Source organism: Engystomops pustulosus, chromosome 7 (genome assembly GCF_040894005.1).
Source record: "Engystomops pustulosus chromosome 7, aEngPut4.maternal, whole genome shotgun sequence".
NCBI lineage: Eukaryota > Metazoa > Chordata > Amphibia > Anura > Leptodactylidae > Engystomops > Engystomops pustulosus.
In genome coordinates this window covers 168,546,769-168,574,535 of record NC_092417.1, presented here as the reverse complement: position 1 = coordinate 168,574,535, position 27,767 = coordinate 168,546,769, and the positions used below count along the sequence as shown (strand labels likewise).

The following is a 27,767-nucleotide window of genomic DNA, read 5'->3' as shown; positions in this document are numbered from 1 at the left end:
CCATTGTCTGCAGCGGCCATTGTATCCGAAAGCAAAGAGCTGTAACCGTCTATTGTCAAGTAATGCAGACACTTCATAGAACACAAATATGTGGATAGTGACAATATTGGGAGTTATTGTTCTGATTTGTCATAGAAGCTGAGATATGGGGGGCTTCATAGTCCAGCTTCAAGAAATTAGGCTTCCATGATGTAACACACTACTACTAAACAAGATTGTGGGGCAAATTTACTTACCCGGTCCTTTCGCGATCCCCGATTTGGACGATCCTACGAAGATGAAGTCCGGCGCTATTCACTAAGGTCGTGCGCCCGAGTTCCTGCATCCGTCACTTCCACGCTGAGGTCCGCCGGAGTTCACCTTCCTCTTCCTGGTGCATGTAAGTGCATGTCTTGCGACACAATTCAAAATGTTAAATCCCGCGCGTAGTCCGAATCCGTTGGTTGTCCGACGGCCTGCCCCCTGATTTGTGTAACGTGCAAGCCGGTGCCGATGTGCCACAATCCGATCGCGTACGCCAAAATCCCGTTAAATGCGGCAGAAAACGGAAATTGACGGGAAACCCGACGAAGATGCGCTCCACTGACCCTTAGTAAATGAGCCCCTATATATGGTGAACATGGCTGCCTCCATGATGAAGGGAATATTGATACAATAGACAAATATTAGGGAATGATGAGATTTCCAAAATCTTGTTTAAATACATCATCATTAAAAATAAAATACTGATACAACTACTCAATGTCAGATAGGTGTGGGTCCGGCATCTAGCACCACCATAGACCAGAAGATATACAGAGAAGTGAACAGTATGCAAAGTGCTCCATTGTCTCTGTAGTGGTCAATTCAGGTTACAGCAGAACATTACATTAATTTTAATGGGAGTTAAAGGAGTTGTCCAGTGATAACTCGTTAACCCCTATGCACAGATAGATCCGCAGAGGCTAACTTGCTGATAGGTGGGGGGTCTCAGCGATAGGACCCCCATTGCACCCCAAAAGAATGGAGTGGTTGTGCGCTGTTCCCTGTCTATGAAACTATCTCCGCCAGTGCCATACAGATGAGTGACTGGCAGCTTTATTTATCTGGGCTACAATGGGTCCCCATTCTCATGATCATTACTAATAATCGGCAACTTTTCTCCTATCCTATGGATAGGGGCTAACTTGTTGTCACTGTACAAGCCCTTTAAGCTGCAGTGACTTGGTTCAGCCACACAAACAGAACGGCACTCTCTTCTTCCTGTTCCATTTGCTGCATATCTGCTGATTTGTGGGAGTTCTCTGTGTTGAACCCCCAATAATCTGATACTGATTATGTATCCTATGGGTAGGTCATTAATATTTTAATCATGGAAAACCCCTTTAATCTTTTACCTACATCAAATTAGAAAAACAGAGTAATCAGATGTTACCTTCATGAGCTCCTGTAGCCGAGCGTCACTTCTGGAATAGGGGTCAATCATGGTCCTTACCTCATTCTCCTCTATAAAAAAATGACATACATTATAAAAGAAACAATCCAACTAATAACAATGGCAGGAATACAACTCACCCAGCATGGTGTCCTCCGGGTCCAACTCATAAGGAATAGGATTAAGGGGCAGGTTGATGGCATTGATGCCTTCCTCCTGGAGATCCGATACTATAAAAATAAAACAGAACAGACATTTTATTTCTATAGGGTTGAGGGATATTATGACACATTTGCAACAAAAACTTCATTGCCGGCATACCCAACAAGTGCCGGGGCCAAGGGCTGATAGAGGGGGCCCACATAAGGCTGTACATAAGGAATCCATAGGGCTGAGGGGGATATATCTAATGAATAAATAGGGGGTGAGGGGGGTTTATATAAAATAACCATAAGGGGGCTGTTTGGTATGATAAACTAAGGAATATTTTAGGGAACAGGAGACTGTTTTAGTTTCTGAATTTGTAATGCCGCCACATGAGTTCACTGCAAAGGGGCCCAGTGATGCTCTATCGTCCAGGGGCCTCCTGATACCTGGAGCCGACCCCGCCTGCACCAATGCCCTCTGGACCCTGTTGTAACTTCCAAATGGGCCGGAAGTGTTATCAGGGGTGGATTAAGACCTCCACAAGCCCCGGGCTGTATGAATATTACAGCCCCTACAAGTACTAGAATCAGCTTCTTGGAGAATGCAGTATGTGTCCCTTTTGCCTGCTTTCAATCTGCAGTTTCAAGGTCCTTCAATGGTCCTGGAATGGCTCTTGTGTACTTGTGTATTGAAAGCAAGAACAGATGTACAAGGATTTTATGGATGAAGGTCCTTCTGTTTAGAACTAAGTGTTTTTTTGGGTGGCCATGGACCCCCTAAAAAGTTGGGGCCCTGGGCTACCACCCAAACCGCCCATATTATAATCCAATAATCCCAGAAATCACAGTTCTACTTCCGGTGACCATTGACTGGCCCAATTGGAGGTGTCAAGGAGGGACCAAAGGCTGGCTGTGCGGGAATGGATAAGCCAACGCTTTTCAGTATAACCGGAAGACTCCTTTAATACATTGGGTAACATTTAGAGCAGGAGCAGACGATACAGGGCTTACTAATATGGTTGGCAAGGGAGCTGTATACCCAATACGGAAGATTGTATTTACAAAATTGCTAATTTAGTATTTTTGATGCAATATAGTAGGAACATTTTTCATACCACAAAAAATTTGCACCAGATACAAATGTAATAGACATAATATCCAGTACTCCCCCCTCCTCCCCAGTTCTTCCCTGGCCGGTATGTGCTCTCCCAGAGGCCGCCACGCACAACACAGACACATTCTCATTTAATTGAAAGTATTTTTCAGGAAATGATTCTGTACAGGAACATCTCTCCTATTCCATTATCTGCTGATTCCCTGCCAAGTAAATATGCAAACTGCTGTACAATTCTCTATTTGCTTTCCCAGCGCACCAGAAAAAGCCGCCATTATGTGGGACCGGGACTCATTTTAACAGATAAACAGACACAAGATGATGTAATTACAGCAAGACACATGCAGGGAGCTTGCAATACACAGGCACAACCCAGCGGCCGGAGTCTTCACATAATACTGACCCCCAGCTTGGCACATTGGCATCAAAACAATCCCGGAGAATTAGCAAACCGCAGGAGTGCATTAGCTGCAGTGGCTTCAGAGCAGCGCTCCACAGAATGCATTATCTGAGATGGCTTCAGAGCAGCGCTCCAAACATGTTAGTCCCTGGCCCGAGGGATATAGACCTCCTTCAGATATACACACTCAGTGCTAGTTCCTACATGGTTATTTATTACCTTATATACTCGAGTATAAGCCTAGTTTTTCAGCAAAAAAAATGTGCTGAAAAACCCAAACTCGGCTTATACTCGAGTCAAAAAAATAAATACCCCTGCATATCTTCTGTGTGATCTGTCCGCCAGCTGCAGCAGGCTATATACACTGGGGCAGGGTCTGGCAGGCTATATACACTGGGGCAGGGTCTGGCAGGCTATATACACTGGGGCAGGGTCTGGCTGGCTATATACACTGGGGCAGGGTCTGGCTGGCTATATACACTGGGGCAGGGGCTGGCTGGCTATATACACTAGGGCAGGGGCTGGCTGGCTATATACACTGTGGCAGGGGCTGGCTGGCTATATACACTGTGGCAGGGGCTGGCTGGCTATATACACTGGGGCAGGGGCTGGCTGGCTATATACTGGGGAGGCTGTGACCAATGCATTTCCCACCCTTGGCTTATACTCGAGTCAATAGGCTTTCCCTGTATTTTGTGTTAAAATTAGGGGCCTCGGCTTATACTCGGGTCGGCTTATACTCGAGTATATATGGTAAGTAAGAATTGCAAATTTCGTACTGAAGATGGTAATAGAAGGCAACATTGTATACAATTATTCAGGGGGGAATCTTGATGCTTCTATGAATTGCTACCCTCCAGCAAAGGATTGTAAAAAGAGGACCTTTCACCACCAGCCACCTCTGACTATTTGTATCCTGTGCCTTTTTTACCCAAATGTTCCCCATCATTAAGTGCCAAAAGGTTAAGCATCAAATATGCTAATTAGACTCTCTATAGTCAAGTAGGTGGCACCCAGCTGTCTGCTTAAGCCCAGGACCGCCCCTTTTGACAGCAGATAGCCGAATTAGCATATTGTTGAAACTTATGGCACTGATTGGGAACGGTCGAGGGCTAGGAAACATCTTCTTTAAACAGCAAAAAAAAAAATGTGTGGCAAAATGTCTCATGTCTTTTAAATCTTCTTTAAAGAGAATCTGTCACCTCCAACCTACTAAATAACCCCCAGTCAGTAGCTTATATACGACTTTTATTCCCCCATTTTTTCCCAATATATAGCCATAAGGTAGCTGTAATGTTAATGCCGCTTTCTACACTATTCTGGGAATGAAATAAGTGGGAAAAAAACTACCATATTACCGTATATACTCGAGTATAAGCCGACCCGAGTATAAGCCGAGACCCCTAATTTTACCTATCAAAACTGGGAAAACCTATTGACTCAAGTATAAGCCGAGGGTGGGAAATGCATTGGTCACAGACCCCACCAGTATATAGCCAGCCAGCCCCCTATAGTATACAGCCTGCCCCCAGTAGTATACAGCCAGTCCCCAGTAGTATACAGCACTGCCCCCAGTAGTATACAGCCAGTCCCCAGTAGTATACAGCTTGCCCCCAGTAGTATACAGCACTGCCCCCAGTAGTATACAGCACTGCCCCCAGTAGTATACAGCACTGCCCAGTCTGCCCCCAGTAATATACAGCCCAGCATTAAAAAAAATAATAAACTTATATACTCACCCTCCGGTGGCCCCGACGTGCAGCGCTGCTCCCCCGATGTCCGTGCGGGTCCTCTTCTGGCTTCCGCGCCCGTCTTCTTTCTTCTCTAACTTCGTGCTGGGCGCGGCCATTGTTCTCCCACCGGACGGCGCCTAGTATGACGCTGACGTCATACTAGGCGCCGCCTGGTAGAAAAACATGAAGAGGACCCGAGCGGACATCGGGGGAGCAGCGCTGCACGTCGGGGCCACCGGAGGGTGAGTATATAAGTTTATTATTTTTTAAATATTTTTTTAGTATATATATATGTGTATTGACTTGTGTATAAGCCGAGGGGACGTTTTTCAGTATACAGGGTATCTATAAATCTGCTATAAAGACCTATGTGTCTTCATGGTGATAATAAACAAACCATATAAAGTGGGATCCTGACATCTTATTTTTCTCGTTCTGCCTCTCGATAATCTAGACTAGAAGACAGAACAGATTAACAGGTGGCTGTGGGATCAGAAGACACAAGGTTTGTAGTCTGTAACCATGGAGTCACATATGTCTGTATCGGAGCTGAACAATAAGATTTTTTTTAAATCCAGAGTTGGCAAAGTTGCTTTTTAATCGGAACAATGAAACAATGTAACAACAATGAAATTCTAATTTAGATAACAGATCCATCAACAGCAGCAGCATGCACAATATAAACCTAAAAAAAAATGAAGATATATACAGTAAAGACCAAAAGGGTGGACACACCTTCTCACTCAAAGAGTTTTCTGTATTTTCATGACCATGAAAATTGTAGATTCACACTGAAGGCATCAAAACTATGAATTAACACATGTGGAATTATATACTTTACAAAAAATATGTGAAACAACTGAAAATCTGTCTTATATTCCAGGTCCTATACGGTTTTGCACACTCTTGGCTTCTCTTGATGAGATACAAGAGGTAGTCACCTGAAATGGTTCTCACATCACAGGTGTCCCCCCCTGTCAGGTGTAATAAGTGGGATGTCTTGCCCTATAAATGGGTTTGGGAGCATCAGTTGTGTTGTGCAGGAGTCCGGTGGATACACGGCTGATAGTCCTACTGAATGGACTGTGAGAATTTGTATTATGGCGAGAAAAAAGCAGCTAAGAAAAACGAGCGACCGTCATTACTTTAAGAAATAAAGTTCAGTCAGTACAACAAAATGGGAAAACTTTGAAAGTGTCCCCAAGTGCTGTTGTGAAGCATGGAGGAAGAGGTGTGACGGTGTTGGGGGGTGGGGGGTTTGCTGGTGACACTGTTGGGGATTATACTGGCCCAGCATGGTTACCACAGCATCTTGCAGCGGCTAGTATTCCATCCGATTCGCTTTTAGTTGTACCATTTATTTTTCAACAGGACAATGACTCCAAACACCTCCAGGCTGTGTAAGGTCTATTTGCCCAAAAGGAGAGTGATGGTTCTACACCAGATAAACTGTCCTCCACAGTCACCAGACCTGAACCCAATCCAGATGGTTTGGGGTGAGCAGGACCGCAGAGTGAAGGCAAAGTAGGGCGGCACGGTGGCTGAGTGAGTAGCACATCTGCCTTGCACCACAAACAAAGAGTTTGTATGTTCTCTCCGTGTTTGCGTGGGTTTCCTCCGGGTACTCCGGTTTCCTCCCACACTTCAAAACATACTGTGAGGTTGTTTAGATAGTGAGCCCCATGGGGACAGGGACCAATTTGACATCCTTGTGCAGCGCTGCGTAATCTGTGTGCGCTATATAAATAAAGAATTATTATTATTAAAGGGGCCAACAAGTGCCAAGAATCTCTGGGAACTCCTACAAGACTGTTAGAAGACCATTTCAGGTGACTACCTCTTGTATCTCATCAAGATAACCCAAGAGTGTGCAAAGCAGTAATCACAGCAAAAGGACCAAGAATATAAGACAGATTCTCAGTTGTTTCAGACATTTTTGTAAAGTATATAATTCCACATGTGTTAATTCATAGTTTTGATGCCTTCAGTGTGAATCTACAATTTTTAGTCACGAAAATACAGAAAACTTTGAATGAGAAGGTGGGTCCAAACTTTTGTACTGTATGTATATATAGAAATCTCAATTTTTTTTTCATATTTCAATTTTTATTAATTTTTATAACAAAACAATACAAAACAAGAGAGAAAAGGGGAAAAGGGAGGACAAGGAAGTTAGCAAAATCAGGCACCGGTATGCACCCGTTTGGGAAAGGGGAGGGGGGGGGGGGGTTTAGAAATCTCAATTTTACTATATGTCAAATGTAACTTCTCAGAAACAATACAATGTTGCATATGTTTTACCATGAATCTCTGAGCTCACAATGCGCTTATTACATAGATGTTTTTATCTTATTTCTGAAACATGTTATATAGTTAAAAAAAAGGTATGTTTGTCTCTTATTTATTTGATCAGCAGGTATTTTTCTAGTGTAATACAGGCAAAAAGTCACCATCAGTGATTTCTTATATAACAGTCTCCTTGTATCTTATAAGACTGCGGCAGCTATGACCCAGGATCCGAGATAATATCCTATACCTGATTATGTAATTCACCTTGGGAAGAAGGACTGCTCCGGACTGATCCCTTACATAACCCATTCATAATTCCCCCTAAAACTGATATTCTGTTATGGGCCTGGGGGTCATTTGTACCCCCCTCAGTTACCAGGTCCTGTGGGCATGTCCTATACTCCCTAAGTCATATAGGTAGGTCCTAGAGTTGTCCTGTTCTAAAACAGCACTCAACACTTCTACAAGGTCATAGGTTGTCTATATCACTGTCCATTGCTATAATAAATCAAAGCTGATGGATTTGCACTATAGAAGGTCTCGGAAGCTACAAGAATGTGTCTTTTTCCTATTTTTTCTATCCTATGCAGGTTACAATTGCACCAATGTAGCAGAGCTGAGTTTGCCATTTGGCATTTACCATAATAGGTCATCTTGGTCTTTCTATATATCTATATCTCATAGAGTGTAAGCTCTTGTGATCAGGGCCCTCACTCCTATTGTTCCATATGAATGTTTGTACTCTGTAACGTAATATTATACTTGTATAGGTCCCCTATGATTTGTAAAGCGCTACGGAATTTGATGGCGCAATATAAAAAAAGATTATTTTTATAATTATTCTATAGAAAAACCTGCGCAAAAAAGAATCCCTATTGATCAAGGTAAGCGGTGCTTGAGCTAAAGGTATCATATCAAGATAAAATATGTCCTTACAATGTTTTACACAACCCTAAAGGGTTGGAAGATGAAGCAGAGCTGAATCTATCACCACAATGTACAACGTCAAGCCTGAATAATGTAGCAGAGGTCAATCGGTCTATATAGTTGTAGCAGGGCTGAATTTGTCGCGTTTATGCTCTGTGCCGATTCACCGTTGGTCTGACGGATAACAATCACACGTCCCGTCATCACTGTGCCAGATGATAAACTCAGATCTGCATTTAGATTTAAAGGGATGGGACTGAATAACCTTACGTTGGATAAACAGGTAGTATTTAAATGGCTGCAATGGAGGGGACCCCCATATTCTCCAGGACCTCCCCCCATGTAGATGGCATCTTACCTTTAGAACATAGAGCACCACAACCCATTGTACATCCGCCCAGGCACCGGCATGTTTTCTATGTACGGCGTGATGCTTACAGGAGGGTCAGGACCGGTGGACAAGGAGGACGAAGCTGCACGACGACGCCAAATCGCATCTTCACTGGCAGCAGAGCAGCGCTGGGAGCTCTGACTGGTCGCCTGTATAATTTAATATGGAGCCACAAGAGAATCACAATATCATTTGCAAAGCGTCGTAACACGGCCTCCCAGCGTCTGCGGGCTACAGCCTAGATATAACGTATCCTGAGCACAGAGCAGCCGCCATGGACCCGCCGCCAGAAGGGAGACTCAGCCTGAATACAGATCAACATTAAGACTCCTACATAGGCAGCCATCCCAATATCAGCTTCCTGCGCACCCAGGCTACTGCGGACATCAGGCAAAGAAAAGTTCTTCGCTATATCTGTTTTCAGGAAAGCTGGGTGACTACCAATGTGGCCACCATTACAACAATAACTGGATTCCCATAATTCTGATTTGGTATATTTTACCCAATATCATTTACATGCTACAGATATTCCATTGACAATTCCAGGACAGCTAAATAAATGCACAGTACCACTTCTCTTATTCTATATATACATATATACAGAGAGTGCACAGTACCACTTCTCCTGTATATATATGGACAGTGCATAGTACCACTTCTCCTGTATATATATGGACAGTGCACAGTACCACTTCTCCTGTATATATATGGACAGTGCACAGTACTACTTCTCCTGTATATATATGGACAGTGCACAGTACCACTTCTCCTGTATATATATGGACAGTGCACAGTACCACTTCTCCTGTATATATATATGGACAGTGCACAGTACCACTTCTCCTGTATATATATGGACAGTGCACAGTATCACTTCTCCTGTATATATATGGACAGTGCACAGTACCACTTCTCCTGTATATATATGGACAGTGCACAGTACCACTTCTCCTGTATATATATATGGACAGTGCACAGTACCACTTCTCCTGTATATATATGGACAGTGCACAGTACCACTTCTCCTGTATATATATGGACAGTGCACAGTACCACTTCTCCTGTATATATATGGACAGTGCACAGTACCACTTCTCCTGTATATATATGGACAGTGCACAGTACCACTTCTCCTGTATATATATGGACAGTGCACAGTACCACTTCTCCTGTATATATATGGACAGGGCACAGTATTACTTCTCCTGTATATATATGGACAGGGCACAGTACTACTTCTCCTGTATATATATGGACAGTGCACAGTACCACTTCTCCTGTATATATATGGACAGTGCATCGTACCACTTCTCCTGTATATATATGGACAGTGCACAGTACCACTTCTCCTGTATATATATGGACAGGGCACAGTACCACTTCTCCTGTATATATATGGACAGTGCACAGTACCACTTCTCCTGTATATATATGGACAGGGCACAGTACTACTTCTCCTGTATATATATGGACAGTGCACAGTACCACTTCTCCTGTATATATATGGACAGGGCACAGTACCACTTCTCCTGTATATATATGGATAGGGCACAGTACCACTTCTCCTGTATATATATGGACAGTGCACAGTACCACTTCTCCTGTATATATGGCCAGTGCACAGTACCACTTCTCCTGTATATATGGACAGTGCACAGTACCACTTCTCCTGTATATATATGGGCAGTGCACAGTACCACTTCTCCTGCATATATATGTACAGGGCACAGTACCACTTCTCCTGTATATATATGGACGGTGCACAGTACCACTTCTCCTGTATATATATGGACAGTACACAGTACCACTTCTCCTGTATATATATGGACAGTGCACAGTACCACTTCTCCTGTATATATGGACAGTGCACAGTACCACTTCTCCTGTATATATGGACAGTGCACAGTATCACTTCTCCTGTATATATGGACAGTGCACAGTACCACTTCTCCTGTATATATATGGACAGTGCACAGTACCACTTCTCCTGTATATATGGACAGTGCACAGTACCACTTCTCCTGTATATATGGACAGTGCACAGTACTACTTCTCCTGTATATATGGACAGTGCACAGTACCACTTCTCCTGTATATATGGACAGTGCACAGTACCACTTCTCCTGTATATATATGGACAGTGCACAGTACCACTTCTCCTGTATATATATGGACAGTGCACAGTACCACTTCTCCTGTCCTGTATATATATGGACAGTGCACAGTACCACTTCTCCTGTCCTGTATATATATGGACAGTGCACAGTACCACTTCTCCTGTATATATATGGACAGTGCACAGTACCACTTCTCCTGTATATATATGGACAGTGCACAGTACCACTTCTCCTGTATATATATGGACAGTGCACAGTACCACTTCTCCTGTATATATATGGACAGTGCACAGTACCACTTCTCCTGTATATATGGACAGTGCACAGTACCACTTCTCCTGTATATATATGGACAGTGCACAGTACCACTTCTCCTGTATATATATATATATGGACAGTGCACAGTACCACTTCTCCTGTATATATATATGGACAGTGCACAGTACCACTTCTCCTGTATATATATATGGACAGTGCACAGTACCACTTCTCCTGTATATATATGGACAGTGCACAGTACCACTTCTCCTGTATATATATGGACAGTGCACAGTACCACTTCTCCTGTATATATATGGACAGTGCACAGTACCACTTCTCCTGTATATATATATGGACAGTGCACAGTACCACTTCTCCTGTATATATATGGACAGTGCACAGTACCACTTCTCCTGTATATATATGGACAGTGCGCAGTACCACTTCTCCTGTATATATATATGGACAGTGCACAGTACCACTTCTCCTGTATATATATGGACAGTGCACAGTACCACTTCTCCTGTATATATATGGACAGTGCACAGTACCACTTCTCCTGTATATATGGACAGTGCACAGTACCACTTCTCCTGTATATATATGGACAGTGCACAGTACCACTTCTCCTGTATATATATGGACAGTGCACAGTACCACTTCTCCTGTATATATATGGACAGTGCACAGTACCACTTCTCCTGTATATATATGGACAGTGCACAGTACCACTTCTCCTGTATATATGGACAGTGCACAGTACTTCTCCTGTATATATATGGACAGTGCACAGTACCACTTCTCCTGTATATATATGGACAGTGCACAGTACTACTTCTCCTGTATATATATACAGTGCACAGTACCACTTCTCCTGTATATATATATATATATATGCACAGTGCACAGTACCACTTCTCCTGTGTATATATGGACAGTGCACAGTACTACTTCTCCTGTATATATATATATGCACAGTGCACAGTACCACTTCTCCTGTATATATATGGACAGTGCACAGTACCACTTCTCCTGTATATATAGACAGTGCACAGTACCACTTCTCCTGTATATATATGGACAGTGCACAGTACCACTTCTCCTGTATATATATATATGCACAGTGCACAGTACCACTTCTCCTGTATATATGGACAGTGCACAGTACCACTTCTCCTGTATATATATGGACAGTGCACAGTACCACTTCTCCTGTATATATATGGACAGTGCACAGTACCACTTCTCCTGTCCTGTATATATATGGACAGTGCACAGTACCACTTCTCCTGTCCTGTATATATATGGACAGTGCACAGTACCACTTCTCCTGTATATATATGGACAGTGCACAGTACCACTTCTCCTGTATATATATGGACAGTGCACAGTACCACTTCTCCTGTATATATATGGACAGTGCACAGTACCACTTCTCCTGTATATATATGGACAGTGCACAGTACCACTTCTCCTGTATATATATATATGCACAGTGCACAGTACCACTTCTCCTGTATATATATGGACAGTGCACAGTACCACTTCTCCTGTATATATATATATGCACAGTGCACAGTACCACTTCTCCTGTATATATATGGACAGTGCACAGTACCACTTCTCCTGTATATATAGACAGTGCACAGTACCACTTCTCCTGTATATATATGGACAGTGCACAGTACCACTTCTCCTGTATATATATGGACAGTGCACAGTACCACTTCTCCTGTATATATGGACAGTGCACAGTACCACTTCTCCTGTATATATATGGACAGTGCACAGTACCACTTCTCCTGTATATATATGGATAGTGCACAGTACCACTTCTCCTGTATATATATGGACAGTGCACAGTACCACTTCTCCTGTATATATATGGACAGTGCACAGTACCACTTCTCCTGTATATATATGGACAGTGCACAGTACCACTTCTCCTGTATATATATGGACAGTGCACAGTACCACTTCTCCTGTATATATATATGGACAGTGCACAGTATCACTTCTCCTGTATATATATGGACAGTGCACAGTATCACTTCTCCTGTCCTGTATATATATGGACAGTGCACAGTACCACTTCTCCTGTATATATATGGACAGTGCATAGTACCACTTCTCCTGTATATATGGACAGTGCACAGTACCACTTCTCCTGTATATATATGGACAGTGCACAGTACCACTTCTCCTGTATATATGGACAGTGCACAGTACTTCTCCTGTATATATATGGACAGTGCACAGTACCACTTCTCCTGTATATATATGGACAGTGCACAGTACTACTTCTCCTGTATATATATACAGTGCACAGTACCACTTCTCCTGTATATATATATATATGCACAGTGCACAGTACCACTTCTCCTGTGTATATATGGACAGTGCACAGTACTACTTCTCCTGTATATATATATATGCACAGTGCACAGTACCACTTCTCCTGTATATATATGGACAGTGCACAGTACCACTTCTCCTGTATATATAGACAGTGCACAGTACCACTTCTCCTGTATATATATGGACAGTGCACAGTGCCACTTCTCCTGTATATATATATATGCACAGTGCACAGTACCACTTCTCCTGTATATATATGGACAGTGCACAGTACCACTTCTCCTGTATATATATATATGCACAGTGCACAGTACCACTTCTCCTGTATATATATGGACAGTGCACAGTACCACTTCTCCTGTATATATGGACAGTGCACAGTACCACTTCTCCTGTATATATATGGACAGTGCACAGTACCACTTCTCCTGTATATATAGACAGTGCACAGTACCACTTCTCCTGTATATATATGGACAGTGCACAGTACCACTTCTCCTGTATATATATGGACAGTGCACAGTACCACTTCTCCTGTATATATGGACAGTGCACAGTACCACTTCTCCTGTATATATATGGACAGTGCACAGTACCACTTCTCCTGTATATATATGGATAGTGCACAGTACCACTTCTCCTGTATATATATATGGACAGTGCACAGTACCACTTCTCCTGTATATATATGGACAGTGCACAGTACCACTTCTCCTGTATATATATGGACAGTGCACAGTACCACTTCTCCTGTATATATATGGACAGTGCACAGTACCACTTCTCCTGTATATATATATGGACAGTGCACAGTATCACTTCTCCTGTATATATATGGACAGTGCACAGTATCACTTCTCCTGTATATATATGGACAGTGCACAGTATCACTTCTCCTGTATATATATGGACAGTGCACAGTACCACTTCTCCTGTATATATATGGACAGTGCATAGTACCACTTCTCCTGTATATATGGACAGTGCACAGTACCACTTCTCCTGTATATATATGGACAGTGCACAGTACCACTTCTCCTGTATATATATGGACAGTGCACAGTACCACTTCTCCTGTATACATATGGACAGTGCACAGTACCACTTCTCCTGTATATATATATGGACAGTGCACAGTATCACTTCTCCTGTATATATATGGACAGTGCACAGTACCACTTCTCCTGTATATATATGGACAGTGCACAGTACCACTTCTCCTGTATATATATGGACAGTGCACAGTACCACTTCTCCTGTATATATGGACAGTGCACAGTACCACTTCTCCTGTATATATATGGACAGTGCACAGTACCACTTCTCCTGTATATATATGGACAGTGCACAGTACCACTTCTCCTGTATATATATGTGGACAGTGCACAGTACCACTTCTCCTGTATATATATGGACAGTGCACAGTACCACTTCTCCTGTATATATATGGACAGTGCACAGTACCACTTCTCCTGTATATATATATGGACAGTACACAGTACCACTTCTCCTGTATATATATATGGACAGTGCACAGTACCACTTCTCCTGTATATATATATGGACAGTGCACAGTACCACTTCTCCTGTATATATATGGACAGTGCACAGTACTACTTCTCCTGTATATATATGGACAGTGCACAGTACCACTTCTCCTGTATATATATATGGACAGTGCACAGTACCACTTCTCCTGTATATATGGACAGTGCACAGTACCACTTCTCCTGTATATATGGACAGTGCACAGTACCACTTCTCCTGTCCTGTATATATATGGACAGTACACAGTACCACTTCTCCTGTATATATATATGGACAGCGCACAGTACCACTTCTCCTGTATATATGGGCAGTGCACAGTACCACTTCTCCTGTATATATATATGGACAGTGCACAGTACCACTTCTCCTGTATATATATGGACAGTGCACAGTACCACTTCTCCTGTATATATATGGACAGTGCACAGTACCACTTCTCCTGTATATATATGGACAGTGCACAGTACCACTTCTCCTGTATATATATGGACAGTGCACAGTACCACTTCTCCTGTATACATATGGACAGTGCACAGTACCACTTCTCCTGTATATATATATGGACAGTGCACAGTATCACTTCTCCTGTATATATATGGACAGTGCACAGTACCACTTCTCCTGTATATATATGGACAGTGCACAGTACCACTTCTCCTGTATATATATGGACAGTGCACAGTACCACTTCTCCTGTATATATGGACAGTGCACAGTACCACTTCTCCTGTATATATATGGACAGTGCACAGTACCACTTCTCCTGTATATATATGGACAGTGCACAGTACCACTTCTCCTGTATATATATGTGGACAGTGCACAGTACCACTTCTCCTGTATATATATGGACAGTGCACAGTACCACTTCTCCTGTATATATATGGACAGTGCACAGTACCACTTCTCCTGTATATATATATGGACAGTACACAGTACCACTTCTCCTGTATATATATATGGACAGTGCACAGTACCACTTCTCCTGTATATATATATGGACAGTGCACAGTACTACTTCTCCTGTATATATATGGACAGTGCACAGTACCACTTCTCCTGTATATATATATGGACAGTGCACAGTACCACTTCTCCTGTATATATGGACAGTGCACAGTACCACTTCTCCTGTATATATGGACAGTGCACAGTACCACTTCTCCTGTCCTGTATATATATGGACAGTACACAGTACCACTTCTCCTGTATATATATATGGACAGCGCACAGTACCACTTCTCCTGTATATATGGGCAGTGCACAGTACCACTTCTCCTGTATATATATATGGACAGTGCACAGTACCACTTCTCCTGTATATATATGGACAGTGCACAGTACCACTTCTCCTGTATACATGGACAGTGCACAGTACCACTTCTCCTGTCCTGTATATATATGGACAGTGCACAGTACCACTTCTCCTGTATATATATATATGGACAGTGCACAGTACCACTTCTCCTGTATATATATGGACAGTGCACAGTACCACTTCTCCTGTATATATGGACAGTGCACAGTACCACTTCTCCTGTATATATATATATGGACAGTGCACAGTACCACTTCTCCTGTATATATATGGACAGTGCACAGTACCACTTCTCCTGTATATATGGACAGTGCACAGTACCACTTCTCCTGTATATATATATATGGACAGTGCACAGTACCACTTCTCCTGTATATATATGGACAGTGCACAGTACCACTTCTCCTGTATATATATATGGACAGTGCACAGTACCACTTCTCCTGTATATATGGACAGTGCACAGTACCACTTCTCCTGTATATATATGGACAGTGCACAGTACCACTTCTCCTGTATATATATGGACAGTGCACAGTACCACTTCTCCTGTATATATATGGATAGTGCACAGTACCACTTCTCCTGTATATATGGACAGTACACAGTACCACTTCTCCTGTATATATATGGACAGTGTACAGTACCACTTCTCCTGTATATATATGGACAGTGCACAGTACCACTTCTCCTGTATATATGGACATCTCTTTTCAGTGATGCACAGTATAACTTCCCTTATTATAAGGCTAGATACATGGAGGGGGTGGTGCTTGATGAATTTGGGAAAGCTGGGTGGGGGCTGTAATGCTCATTTTATGGACTCCTCTATACTTCCTGGACCGCTAGAAACCCATTTTGCAGGGGATTTTTATTAGACATCACCAATATTTCCCCGTAAATAGAGTTTTCCCCAATCATTCGCCACATCAGAGATTTCGGCTTGGACCCACAACATGCACAGAACGTACCATTAGTGACCAAACAGCCCGAAGATAATAAAACTGCTGGCAGGCGCATCCATCATGAGGGCGTAACGTTATACAGTATATCGCATTAGCCTAGGAAACAAATACACTATGTAAAAACATCATCGGTACAACCCCAGCTTAAAAGGTTTGGGTCCACAAAGGAGAAAATGCAATTACTGCCTGTAATCTCCATCAGTGTCATGTGTAATTATATTATCCCGCTCCCGACACAAGCCAGATCCCGCCAGCCACAGATACCCGGCTCTTTCATCTGTGGCATCTGCTCGCAGAGCGGCCGACATTTCTCCTACATGTCAGACATTCTAGAGATTCATCTCATACGGAAATACTGCGTATAATCTGGCATAGGATTATCCAGAACTGCTGTGCAATCTGGCATGGAAAAGAGGGCATTGATCCCTTTATTCCTTACCAAAGACAGCGCCGTATGTCATATAGTGGCAGTGCTGGGTAATGCAGCTCAGCCCCACTCACCTGACACACATTCGTGATAATGATTCCTTTATTTATTTGTATAGCGCACACAGATTACGCAGCGCTGCACAGAGTTTGCCAAATCGTTCCCTTTCCCCAATGGGGCTCATAATCTAATCAGCCTACCAGTATGTTTTGGAGTGTGGGAGGAAACCGGAGGACCCAGAGGAAACCCACGCAAACACGGAGAGAACATACAAACTCTTTGCAGATGTTGACACTGCGACTAATACCGACTTCAGTACCGCAACAGCCGATCGCCAAGGTGCCGGGTGTCACACTCCCACCTATCCCATATCGATCACCCATCCTGCAGATCAATAATAAAAAATATTGAGAGCCCCTTTTAAACGTGATGTTAAAGGGATCATGCAGGCTCTGATATTGGCGACTCCCCTCTTGGGGTCTAATGTAGGTGAAAATCCTTCATTAAAGGGGTTTTTAAGTTTATTGATCCCTTTAACACCTTATTGCCTTTTGCAATAGTGCTACTTTAAAGGGAACCTTCTATTTAAATTAACCCACCCAAAATAAACACTTCATAAAAAACTATGATTAAAAAGCATTGCCCTTATCCCTATATGGCTCCTTTCTAATGCTGCAATATTAAAAAATCAGTTTGTAAACTTATATGCAATTGGAGGCGAGTCCAATTATATTAATGGAGTCCTGCGCATTGCCCCACCTCCTTGTTCCTGATTGACAGGTCTCACTGCTAGGACATGCTGCTCTATGGAACTGGTGGGATGCTGGTTGGTTATATACTGGGGCAGTGGGTGGGATATATACTGGGGCAGGGGCCGGATATATACTGGGGCAGGGGGCTTGATATATACTGGGGTAGGGGTTCGGCTATATACTGGGGCAGGGGTTTGGCTGTATACTGGGGCAGTGGGCTAGATATATACTGGGGCAGTGGGCTTGAGATATACTGGGGCAATGCTGGCTGGCTATATACTCGGGCAATGGGTTTGAATATATATGGGGATAATGCTTATATTGAGTGTCAGACAGGATAAAAGAAACATAAATGCACTTTATATGCAAATAAAAAAGTTTGACTGGGTGGAGGAATATATGCATGTAAATTTGAGTGTTTCACTTCTACTCACCAGGTTCGATGCTGTGATGTTCACGCTGCCTGGCCAGATTGAACTAGCTGTACATACATGGCGTGCACGCCGCTGTGCATGCTGCGCTTCTCTGCAACGCAGCCAATTGCGCAACAGCTTCTCATGTGGGCGCGCACAACACTGCTCCGTGGGAGTGTGGTATCATGGGAAGTGAAGTGTTCATGCGGAGCGCGGCGGCCATCTTTAGTCATTGATTCATGCCACCAGCAATAAAAGGTATTAAAACGTTTTAAAAACGAAATTTAATACACCGAAAATTCAAAGACATGGGTATATTAAAGGCGGAACATTAAGTAAAGAAGATAGGATAATTAAATTTTACATTGAACGCCCGTACAACCCCTTTAAGGACCGTTTGGTAATATTCAACATATGCAACTATGTTTATTTATTAAAAACCTGCGTCAAGTGTTTTATATGGTGCCTTGATGGAATGTTCTGGAACATCATTGAGCACTTCATATCATGTGACCAGGGGGATATCATATTAGGTCCTTCACCCAATAACTTTGGCTTTATCCAGTAACATTAACATCTACCCCATGTATTTATCTGATCACATGAAATCACAGCAGCCTCCATGGAGAATAGGGAGAAATAGAAGTCCATGGAGGCTGCTGTGATTTCATGTGATCAGACACATACATGGGGTACATGTTAACGTTACTGAGTAAAAGATCTTAGATGACATCACCCTTGAAGTGCTGAATGGTAAGGAGGCATGGAGGGGATTAGTAGATGGGTGGATCCGGCGGACAGGACATGTAAGGTAACATTAAGTTGATTGTATGGGGATGTGACGGAAACAATTTTTATCTAAAACACAGTGGTCGGTTAGTTAAAAGGGCCCCATGGGAACCGGTCACTAGCTGTATATGTGAAAAATGTGGTGACAGGTTCCCATAAAAACATGCTCTTATCACAATCTGCCATTTACGAGTGGCGCTTACCATTGACATGAAGCCACAGGGGGCACCGGTAAATATCCACAAGGAAGTTGGGTTTACTGATCCCAATAAGCAGGGAAGCAGGGACTCCTAGCAATGTGTCAGGAGTCCTGGGGCACCGTTCAGACTAGGTCCATATCCCAGGATCTTAAAGAATAACATAGGATGTTATAGAATTCACGGCAGTTTGGAAACAATAGGAAAACCCCAAAGAATAAACTTCCATTCTGTGGATTAGATCAGATTATAGCATTTTGCTGCTACTGTACATAGCGGTGGATTAGTCGCCGTCACATCCCACATGGACTGAATATAATATGAAATATAATATGAAAACTGAATTGTGATCCCAATCCGAGTCTGAACACACATGTAAAACTGGAACACAGCGATGGCGGCTGCCAAGGACACAGCTGGAGAAGTGCTTGTCCGAAAATCTGATCCAGCTACAAAACGCAAGTGTTTCCATTTGTTTCAACCTGCCTCACTCAGCACATTTACTGCAGACTAAACTCACTGACCGCTCCCCAAAAACCAGAACGATATGGAAGATTTCACATGTGAACAATGCCCCAAGCACAAAATATCAGAGGATTTGGGTAGATGCTCTCTTGGGGTCTCAATGGAAAATCCTAATTTAAAGGGGTTTTTTAGGTTTATTGTTTTTGATGACCTAGACATAGGACCAACACTCCATCAGCTCTTGCACTGGAATCAACATAGCCAAACAGCTCCACTATCTATATAGTGGTCAAGCTGTGTAATTGCAGCTCGGCTCCCATCTATTAAAATGAATATCATGAATGTCAACACGTTGGAAAACCCCTTTAATATGAATAGTAGATCTGAGATCACTGCATGGTGTTGATAGCAGCGTGTTTGCTACATTTGTATTCAGCTTAATATCTGCTATATTTATGATACAGGCGATAAATGTATGATTGCAGGGGGTCTGACTGCCATGACCCCTACATTCGGTTGACCTCGAAGTGGTAATCCCTTATCGTCTTTTACATTTAATTAATTCATCTGCCATATTTAAAACATTTCTTGAATTCCATGTAATTAAAATTCAAATAAATCCAAGATAGCTATCCTTTGATACGACCACCCCCACACTCTATTTGCGGTAGCCAGACATGCGCTATTGAGTCCTGTCCGATGTCCTGGATTGAGTGATTATTACACCAGAACGGCTGTGGGACATGCAGTAACTCCCGGACATTTCAAAAGCAAACATGATTTGTTTATTTGTGCAATCACTGCAGAAGCGGTGGTCGTATCCAAGGACAAGAACCTTGTTTCTAAGGGACCATAGGACTTCATTTATGGGGAATTATCTTCACACAGGTACATTTTTTTAGTAAAATTCAATTAAAGAAATGTATGTATATAGCAAACGAGTTAAATTAAAAGTGACTGCCCAGATAAGAAGTCCACTGTCCTGTTGTACGGACTTCTGGCATCGGCTTGTCTTGTGAAATGAACCAGGAGTTCCATGAAAGTCAATGTGGCACAGGATACAGGATACAATGTATTCATTGAAATATCACTCTAATCGATACATTTACCGTATGTGTTACAATGTATTTGCACAGGTTATGACCAGTCCCTACATCAGACTACAGTATATGCTTCCCCTATCACCCCATCACTCTGTGAAGTAGTGAGCAGTAGTGAATTATAGGTGTCCAAGCCTTCGACGGGGCCACGGCCACCTAAACCACCCACCAAATTTTATATTAAGAAGGACCGTCACCTATAAAATCCTCGGACGTCCATTCATGCTCTCGGAACACATGTATACCTTTGAAGGTCCTCCAAAGGTCCTGAAACCGTAGATTGAAAGCAGGAAGGGACATGTCCTCTATACCCCAAAAAGCTGATCCTAGTCCCATATGTGGGAAGTGATTCCAGACTTGTAGGGGCTATAATATTCATACAGCGCAGGGCCCATGGTGGTCTTATCCACCCCTGGCTACTAGTGAGATATGCACTCCTCCAGCCAGCTGCAACCCAGCAGAATTGTGAATGCAGCTCTGGATGTGACCTATATTCATGATTGATGTCATAGTCCTAGCAGAGTCCATCAATATCAGATTGGACATACAGAACCCATAAAAACTAGCTGTTACTGTTTGTAAAACCTGAGGAATTGCACATGTACATGTAAATGGAAACTGATCTGCAGTAACCAGGTCTGGCCACTACACAGCAAACGGCGCTGTCTGCTTCCTGTTCCATTCTCACTCTATCATCTGCTGAGAATCTCTAATATGTTTTAGTGCCAGGTGTCAGAACCCTATAAATTGATGAAAAAGTGTAATGATCCATCATCAATCCTTCGTAGCCTGGAAACCCCCTTTAAGTCCTGAAATGTAACTGTGATGAGTATGACCACAGCTATCAGTGCTGCTTATATTCCATCATGAAGCTGAGGATAATTCACAAATCCGCTGCCCCCTAGAGGTCGGCAGCAGCAAAGAAGCAGAAATGCATCAGTGGGTCCTTGCATATAGTCAGGGGGTCACCCCCCCCCCGCCCCTTTAGGTTCCTCTCACTGTCCCTTTACTAGACTTTTGGGAGGCTGCATTAGTAACAGCACTCAGTTCCCCACCCCCACCATCTAATACTACGTCATGGAAAGGGGTGTCCAAAGTGAATTCTCCCATAACCACAACCCTGATGTATAAACATCCCCATCCGTCCATAGACGACCCCAGCGGTTTGGGGGGGGGGGGGGGGTTTGCGCTTCAGACTGGAGAACAGCGCGAGACGCATTGTCAGGTTTCAATTTTAGAAACAAAAAAAAACCTTGATATTTTGTCTGATGTCCACTAAAGCCCCTGCAGTGCTGAGGGAGACTAAAAACGGCGTCTGGACGGGGAAAATCTAATTATATCTTTGCTGTATCAGCGTAAATTTCCCCTGTAACCCAGAAGATTACATGCGGCCAGAGATTCTGCAAAGAAATGAACATCTGGAAGAGCGGCCATGGAAAGGGGAGACCAGGAACATGGATTGTTCAACAGGCAGGAACCAGACACAGAGCTTAAAAAAAACTCCCCCCCTTAAAGGACATCTTCCACCAGGATGAAGGATTGTAAACCAAGCACACTGACATACTGTGCCCCCTTTGGCAGGATCTGATCTTTTTTTTAGCTTCTTATTCCTGGGTTTTAACAGAAAAAAAGGATTTTAAAATTATGCAAATTAGCCTGGGGGCTCCAGGCTTCATTAAAACCTAAGGAGCTTGGAGCCCCTCCGGCTCATTTGCATAATTTTGAAAAGTCTTTAATTCCTGAAAACAAGGGCATAAGAAGCTCAAAGAGGGGGCACACACCAGTATGTCAGTTTGCTCAATTTACAATCCTTAATCCTGGTGGTAGATTTGCTTTAAAGGGAACTGTCAAAAATATTGGGCATGTTGTACTGCAGCCACTGTTAGGTATTGGAGAGATGTGTATTTTGTAAGTAACAGCAAGACTGTGAAATATGATTATTTCATATGATTATGAATATGACTATAATTTATAGTCCAGAATTGTAACTCCTTGGGCCATTGCCCTTACACAGCTGTGCTCTGTACTCCCTGCAATTAGTATTATGTATTGTCTCTGGAGAGATGTGTAATCATAACTCTGTGTATGTTATTAGTAGCAGCAGGACTGTGAAATATGAATTTATATTCCAGAATTGTAACTCCTTGGGCCATTGCCCTTACACAGCTGTGCTCTGTACTCCCTGCAATTAGTATTATGTATTGTCTCTGGAGAGATGTGAAATCATAACTCTGTGTATGTTATTAGTAGCAGCAGGACTGTGAAATATGGATTTATATTCCAGAATTGTAACTCCTTTGGCCATTGTCCTTACACAGCTGTGCTCTGTACTCCCTGCAATTAGTATTATGTACTGTCTTTGGAGAGATGTGTAATCATAACTCTGTGTATGTTATTAGTAGCAGCAGGACTGTGAAATATGGATTTATACTCTAGGATGATAACTTCTCCAAGTGCACTGGGGGTGTGCCCTCACACTGCTGTGCTCTCTACAGCTAGTGTTAGGTATTGTCCCTAGAGATCTGTGTAATCAGAGCTTTGTGTATATTGTAAGTAGCAGCAGGACTGTGAAACACGGATTTATATTCCAGGATTGTAACTTCCTAGGGGCGTTGTCCTCACACTGCTGTGCTCTGTACTCCCTGCAGTAACTATTATGTATTGTCTCTGGTTGTTAGTAGCAGCAGTTGTCCCGTGTCCCAGAGGTTTGGGTACTGCTCCTAAATGAACATACCCCTGGGACACAGAACTCCAGGAGAGAAACTGATAAAACTTTGATATAACTTTTCTTTATAACTACAAAATCCTGATTATTCTAAAAACAGGGACATGGAGGAGAGTTAAAAAAGGATCCTGTTGACAGGTTCCCTTTAATAGTGTTCTATGGGAACCTGTCAGTAGGTGTGAAAAATCTGTTGATAGGTTCTCTTTAAAGAGCCGGCTGGTTACACCGAAATTAACAGCTATGATCTACAGACTGAACACTGTTTGACGTCCCCGCATCATAGTCATCTATGATGCTAGGAGACTCCCTGCGGGATAACGCCCCCTACTGTAGTCCTGCTTACAGTGCAGGACAGAAGTGCCTGCTGGTATCATAACATGAAAAACGTTAAGGCGACCTAAGACTATAAGCTCATTATTGTTATATTAGAACCTGCTTAGAAGATCATTCCCTACATTCCCATCTGCCTGAAAGCAGTTTTCTGCTCTAAACTTTAGGACCCATCACAATCCACTAATTTAATTTTGGAGAAGAATATTGTCCCAAATTTTCCAGATGGAAAATCCATGCTAAAATGCCTTAGAGCGCGTTCACACGGTGCGTTTTGGTTGCGTTTTCATTGTGTTTCGAAATGCATTAGAACAGCTGAGGTTGTTAACACGGGTTAAACAAAAAAAAAAACAAACAAAAAACATGCATCGTAAATGCGATGTTAACGCAAGTGTTAGCAATGTGTTAACATATGTGTTTTGTTAACACAATGGGGGTCATTTACTAAGGGCCCGATTCGCGTTTTCCCGACGTGTTACCCGAATATTTCCGATTTGCGCCGATTGTAGCTGAATTGCCCCGGAATTTTGGCGCACGCGATTGGATTGTGGCACATCGGCGTTGGCATGCACGCGACGGAAATCGGGGGGCGTGGCTGAACGAAAACCCGACGTATTCGGAAAAACAGCCGCATTTAAGAAGAGCCGGTGAACTCCAGCGCGTTCCGATGCTTTTCAGCACAGCAGCGCCACCTGGTGAACGGCGGAGGAACTACTACCCGAATCCAGCGCAGAGAACGCGCCGCTGGATCGCGAATGGAGCGGGTAAGTAAATCTGCCCCAATGTATGTGTTAACAATGTAGATTGTGTTTACAATGCATTTTGTAAACACAAATGTTAACAATAAATGCGAGATGTTAACGCAAGTGTTACCAATGTGTTAACATATGACGTCCCCACATGTGTTAACAATGCAGATTGTGTTTACGATGCCTTTTGTAAACGCTAATGTTAACAATAATGTAATTAGGCAAATCACCTCTCCTCAGCTGTTCAAAAACGCAGTCAAAACGCACTGTGTGAACGCGCCCTTATTGCTACATGTTATCATTCAGGTAAACACAACGCAGTGCTCCGTGTTATCCATTGATTAAAGGGGTTGTACAAAGGTTTATTAGTGGGGGTCAGACTACTGAGACCTTCCCCGATCACATGATTTAGGATCTCATTTGCAGTATTTTATGAATGCGCATGTGTCCTGCCGCTCCATACAATAATACGGGAGGGACAGAAGTTACAGGGGACAGCGAGTAAGAGTTCCGGAGATACCCCCTAAATCCTTACTACCTAAGGATTTAATGGCGCAGTCTTGGCACTTTATCAATTAGTGACCCCAATTCTTGTGATTGCTGCGATCCTAGAGGTCGGTCAGATTGCTATCCCCCTACAATATAAGTGGGGGGGAGGGGGGCTCAGTACAACCCCTTTAAGAGCTTGTCTGTAGTGTTCTTTACTAATATTAGCACATAACCCCCCCCACCCCCTAATATAGGTCACATATCAGCAATGATCTTCCCCTTTAAGAATAAAACTTCATCCTCGAAAACAATCCAAAAATCCACCCAAAAACTAAACTTGCAGAAAAAGCTAAATTTCTGCCTTAATAGCCTAGAAGTGTGTTATTTCTCCGACATCCTACACCGCCGTATTTATTTTTATCTGTACAATCGTGCATGTAGCGCAGCGCGTTCTGATGGGACGCCAGCCGTCATCCCTTACCGCCTCACATCTGGACTCAATTTTCCACACTTACTACCATAAAAGGTAAATAAGGAACTGGATTTGCACTGGGATAATCTAAACAATATGAGTCGTGTTACTGTAAGACACCATCTGGAAGACAGTGCGCAGCCCCAGACTATTAACCCTACGCTGCCCAGGGACCCCCAAACCTAAGCCTCTCCTACAAGATTCCCCAAATCCGCCATCCAAGGGGAGAAGCACAAAACTATCATAACCAAAAGTTATCCGGCCAAGGTCCCAGGGATCTACGTTTTTAGAATAATTAACCCTTTGGTGACGTTGACATCTAGCAGTGATAGGGTTAATACACCAGGGAGCGGCAGAGGCGCCGGGGGGCTCCCTATTTGGTCACATGGTCCTGCGCAGCAAAAAAAAAAAGTAGAAAAGGATAAAAAAAAAAAGGGAAGGAGGAATATTAATTAGCGGGATTCTCCGCCAATACTTGGAGTCATGTCCCATCCAGCGGCGAAGGAAGAGAAATGCAGACTAAATACCGCGGCTACAAATCTGCATAAAAACGAGACATCTCAACACAACATCAAGATCTCTGCTTGCTGTAGGTGAAGGGAAATATTCATTATCCCCACCGATCGCATACATGCAGTTTGATACAAAGTATCTCTGCTACAGGAAACCAAACACTTAGGGTGATGCCACACGTGGCGTTTTGAACCCGTTTTTTGTCCGTTTTTTAAGCAGTGCGTTAAAACGCATCCGTTTTTGACAGGTTTTACCAATTATCTTAATTAAAACTGGTCAAAAACGGATGCATTTTCAAAAACCGGTTTTTAACGCATGCGTTTTTGGATGGACTGCAAGAAAAACGGAGCAAAAAGGGGTTCAAAACGCCATGTGTGGCATCGCCCTTAGGGGGCATTTACACCTTCAGATTTTTGAGACCAGAACGAAAAAAAAAGACAATAATTCGCCCCTTTTATAATTCGTTCCAAATTTTTATTGCAAACTGCATGCAAAAACCTAGATGTGTAAATGTGCTCTAAATGGGGTACCTTATGCAGAAGCAAGATGCATGACTACAGGATGCTATACCTGCTTACCCGGAGCTGTTATAATGACCAGCCACATGGGGGCGCTGACTAAAAAAAAAAAAAAAAAGACTTATACAGCTTCCACTGAGTGCATTTCTAAAGCCATATGCAGTTAGCTCCCTCTAGTGGCTGCCACTGACAGTGATAAGAAGATGAATATACTTTTCTAATAGATAAGTAAATGTGCCCCATACAGTTCTAAAGCCATATGCATTTAGCTCCCTCTAGTGGCTGCCACTGACAGTGATAATAAAATTAATATACTTTTCCAATAGGTTTTAATAAAGAATGTTCATCTTTGCGGCTGCTATGTATTACACTACACGTTACAGAATGCTGTTCAGAAGAAAGGCTGGGGACTCACTTTTTAGTGACACGTGTAATGGCGCCACCACCGGAATTAAAGCGTTCACCATGCGGTTTATATACTAAAACAGTCCCAAAAATAAGCTACATTCACGACTAAAGACGCTAACATTCCAGATTCTTACAGATCACTCATCCATTGCTTCGCTGTACTGTATGTGCGGCATTGTATCAGATGCAGTCGAGATGCAATGAGGCACTTATGGCAGGAGATTATAATCACCTGGAGATTATAACTGCCTTAGCGTCTGCAGACCAGCCAGCGCCTACCCGCCTCAATGTCTGGGTCCGCTGCAGAGTGTCTGCCATGAAAATACTACGGTGAACACGGTGCATATGTCTCCAGTCTATAGGGATTGTCCCATTTTAATTCCCATACCCTATCTATGATTGTAAGGAGTTTGAACCCTTTGACTACAAATGATCCAAA

The 27,767-nt window shown here is 42.9% G+C and overlaps 1 protein-coding gene across 2 annotated transcripts in view; it reads right to left on the bottom strand.

The window, feature by feature from the left end:
- PARVA (parvin alpha) overlaps positions 1-27,767 on the bottom strand; it is an 82,540-nt gene that overhangs the window by 19,322 nt on the left and 35,451 nt on the right. Inside the window, exons 1-3 of one of the 2 annotated variants that reach the window (XM_072118881.1) lie at positions 8,382-8,719; positions 1,555-1,644; positions 1,415-1,485 (exon numbers count right to left, since the gene is read on the bottom strand). In XM_072118881.1, the coding sequence (XP_071974982.1) occupies positions 1,415-1,485; positions 1,555-1,644; positions 8,382-8,409 (189 nt within the window). In that variant the 5' untranslated portion in view covers positions 8,410-8,719. Of the gene's footprint in view, positions 1-1,414; positions 1,486-1,554; positions 1,645-8,381; positions 8,720-27,767 lie in introns of those variants that run through there. The other variant, XM_072118880.1, reaches the window with a different exon arrangement.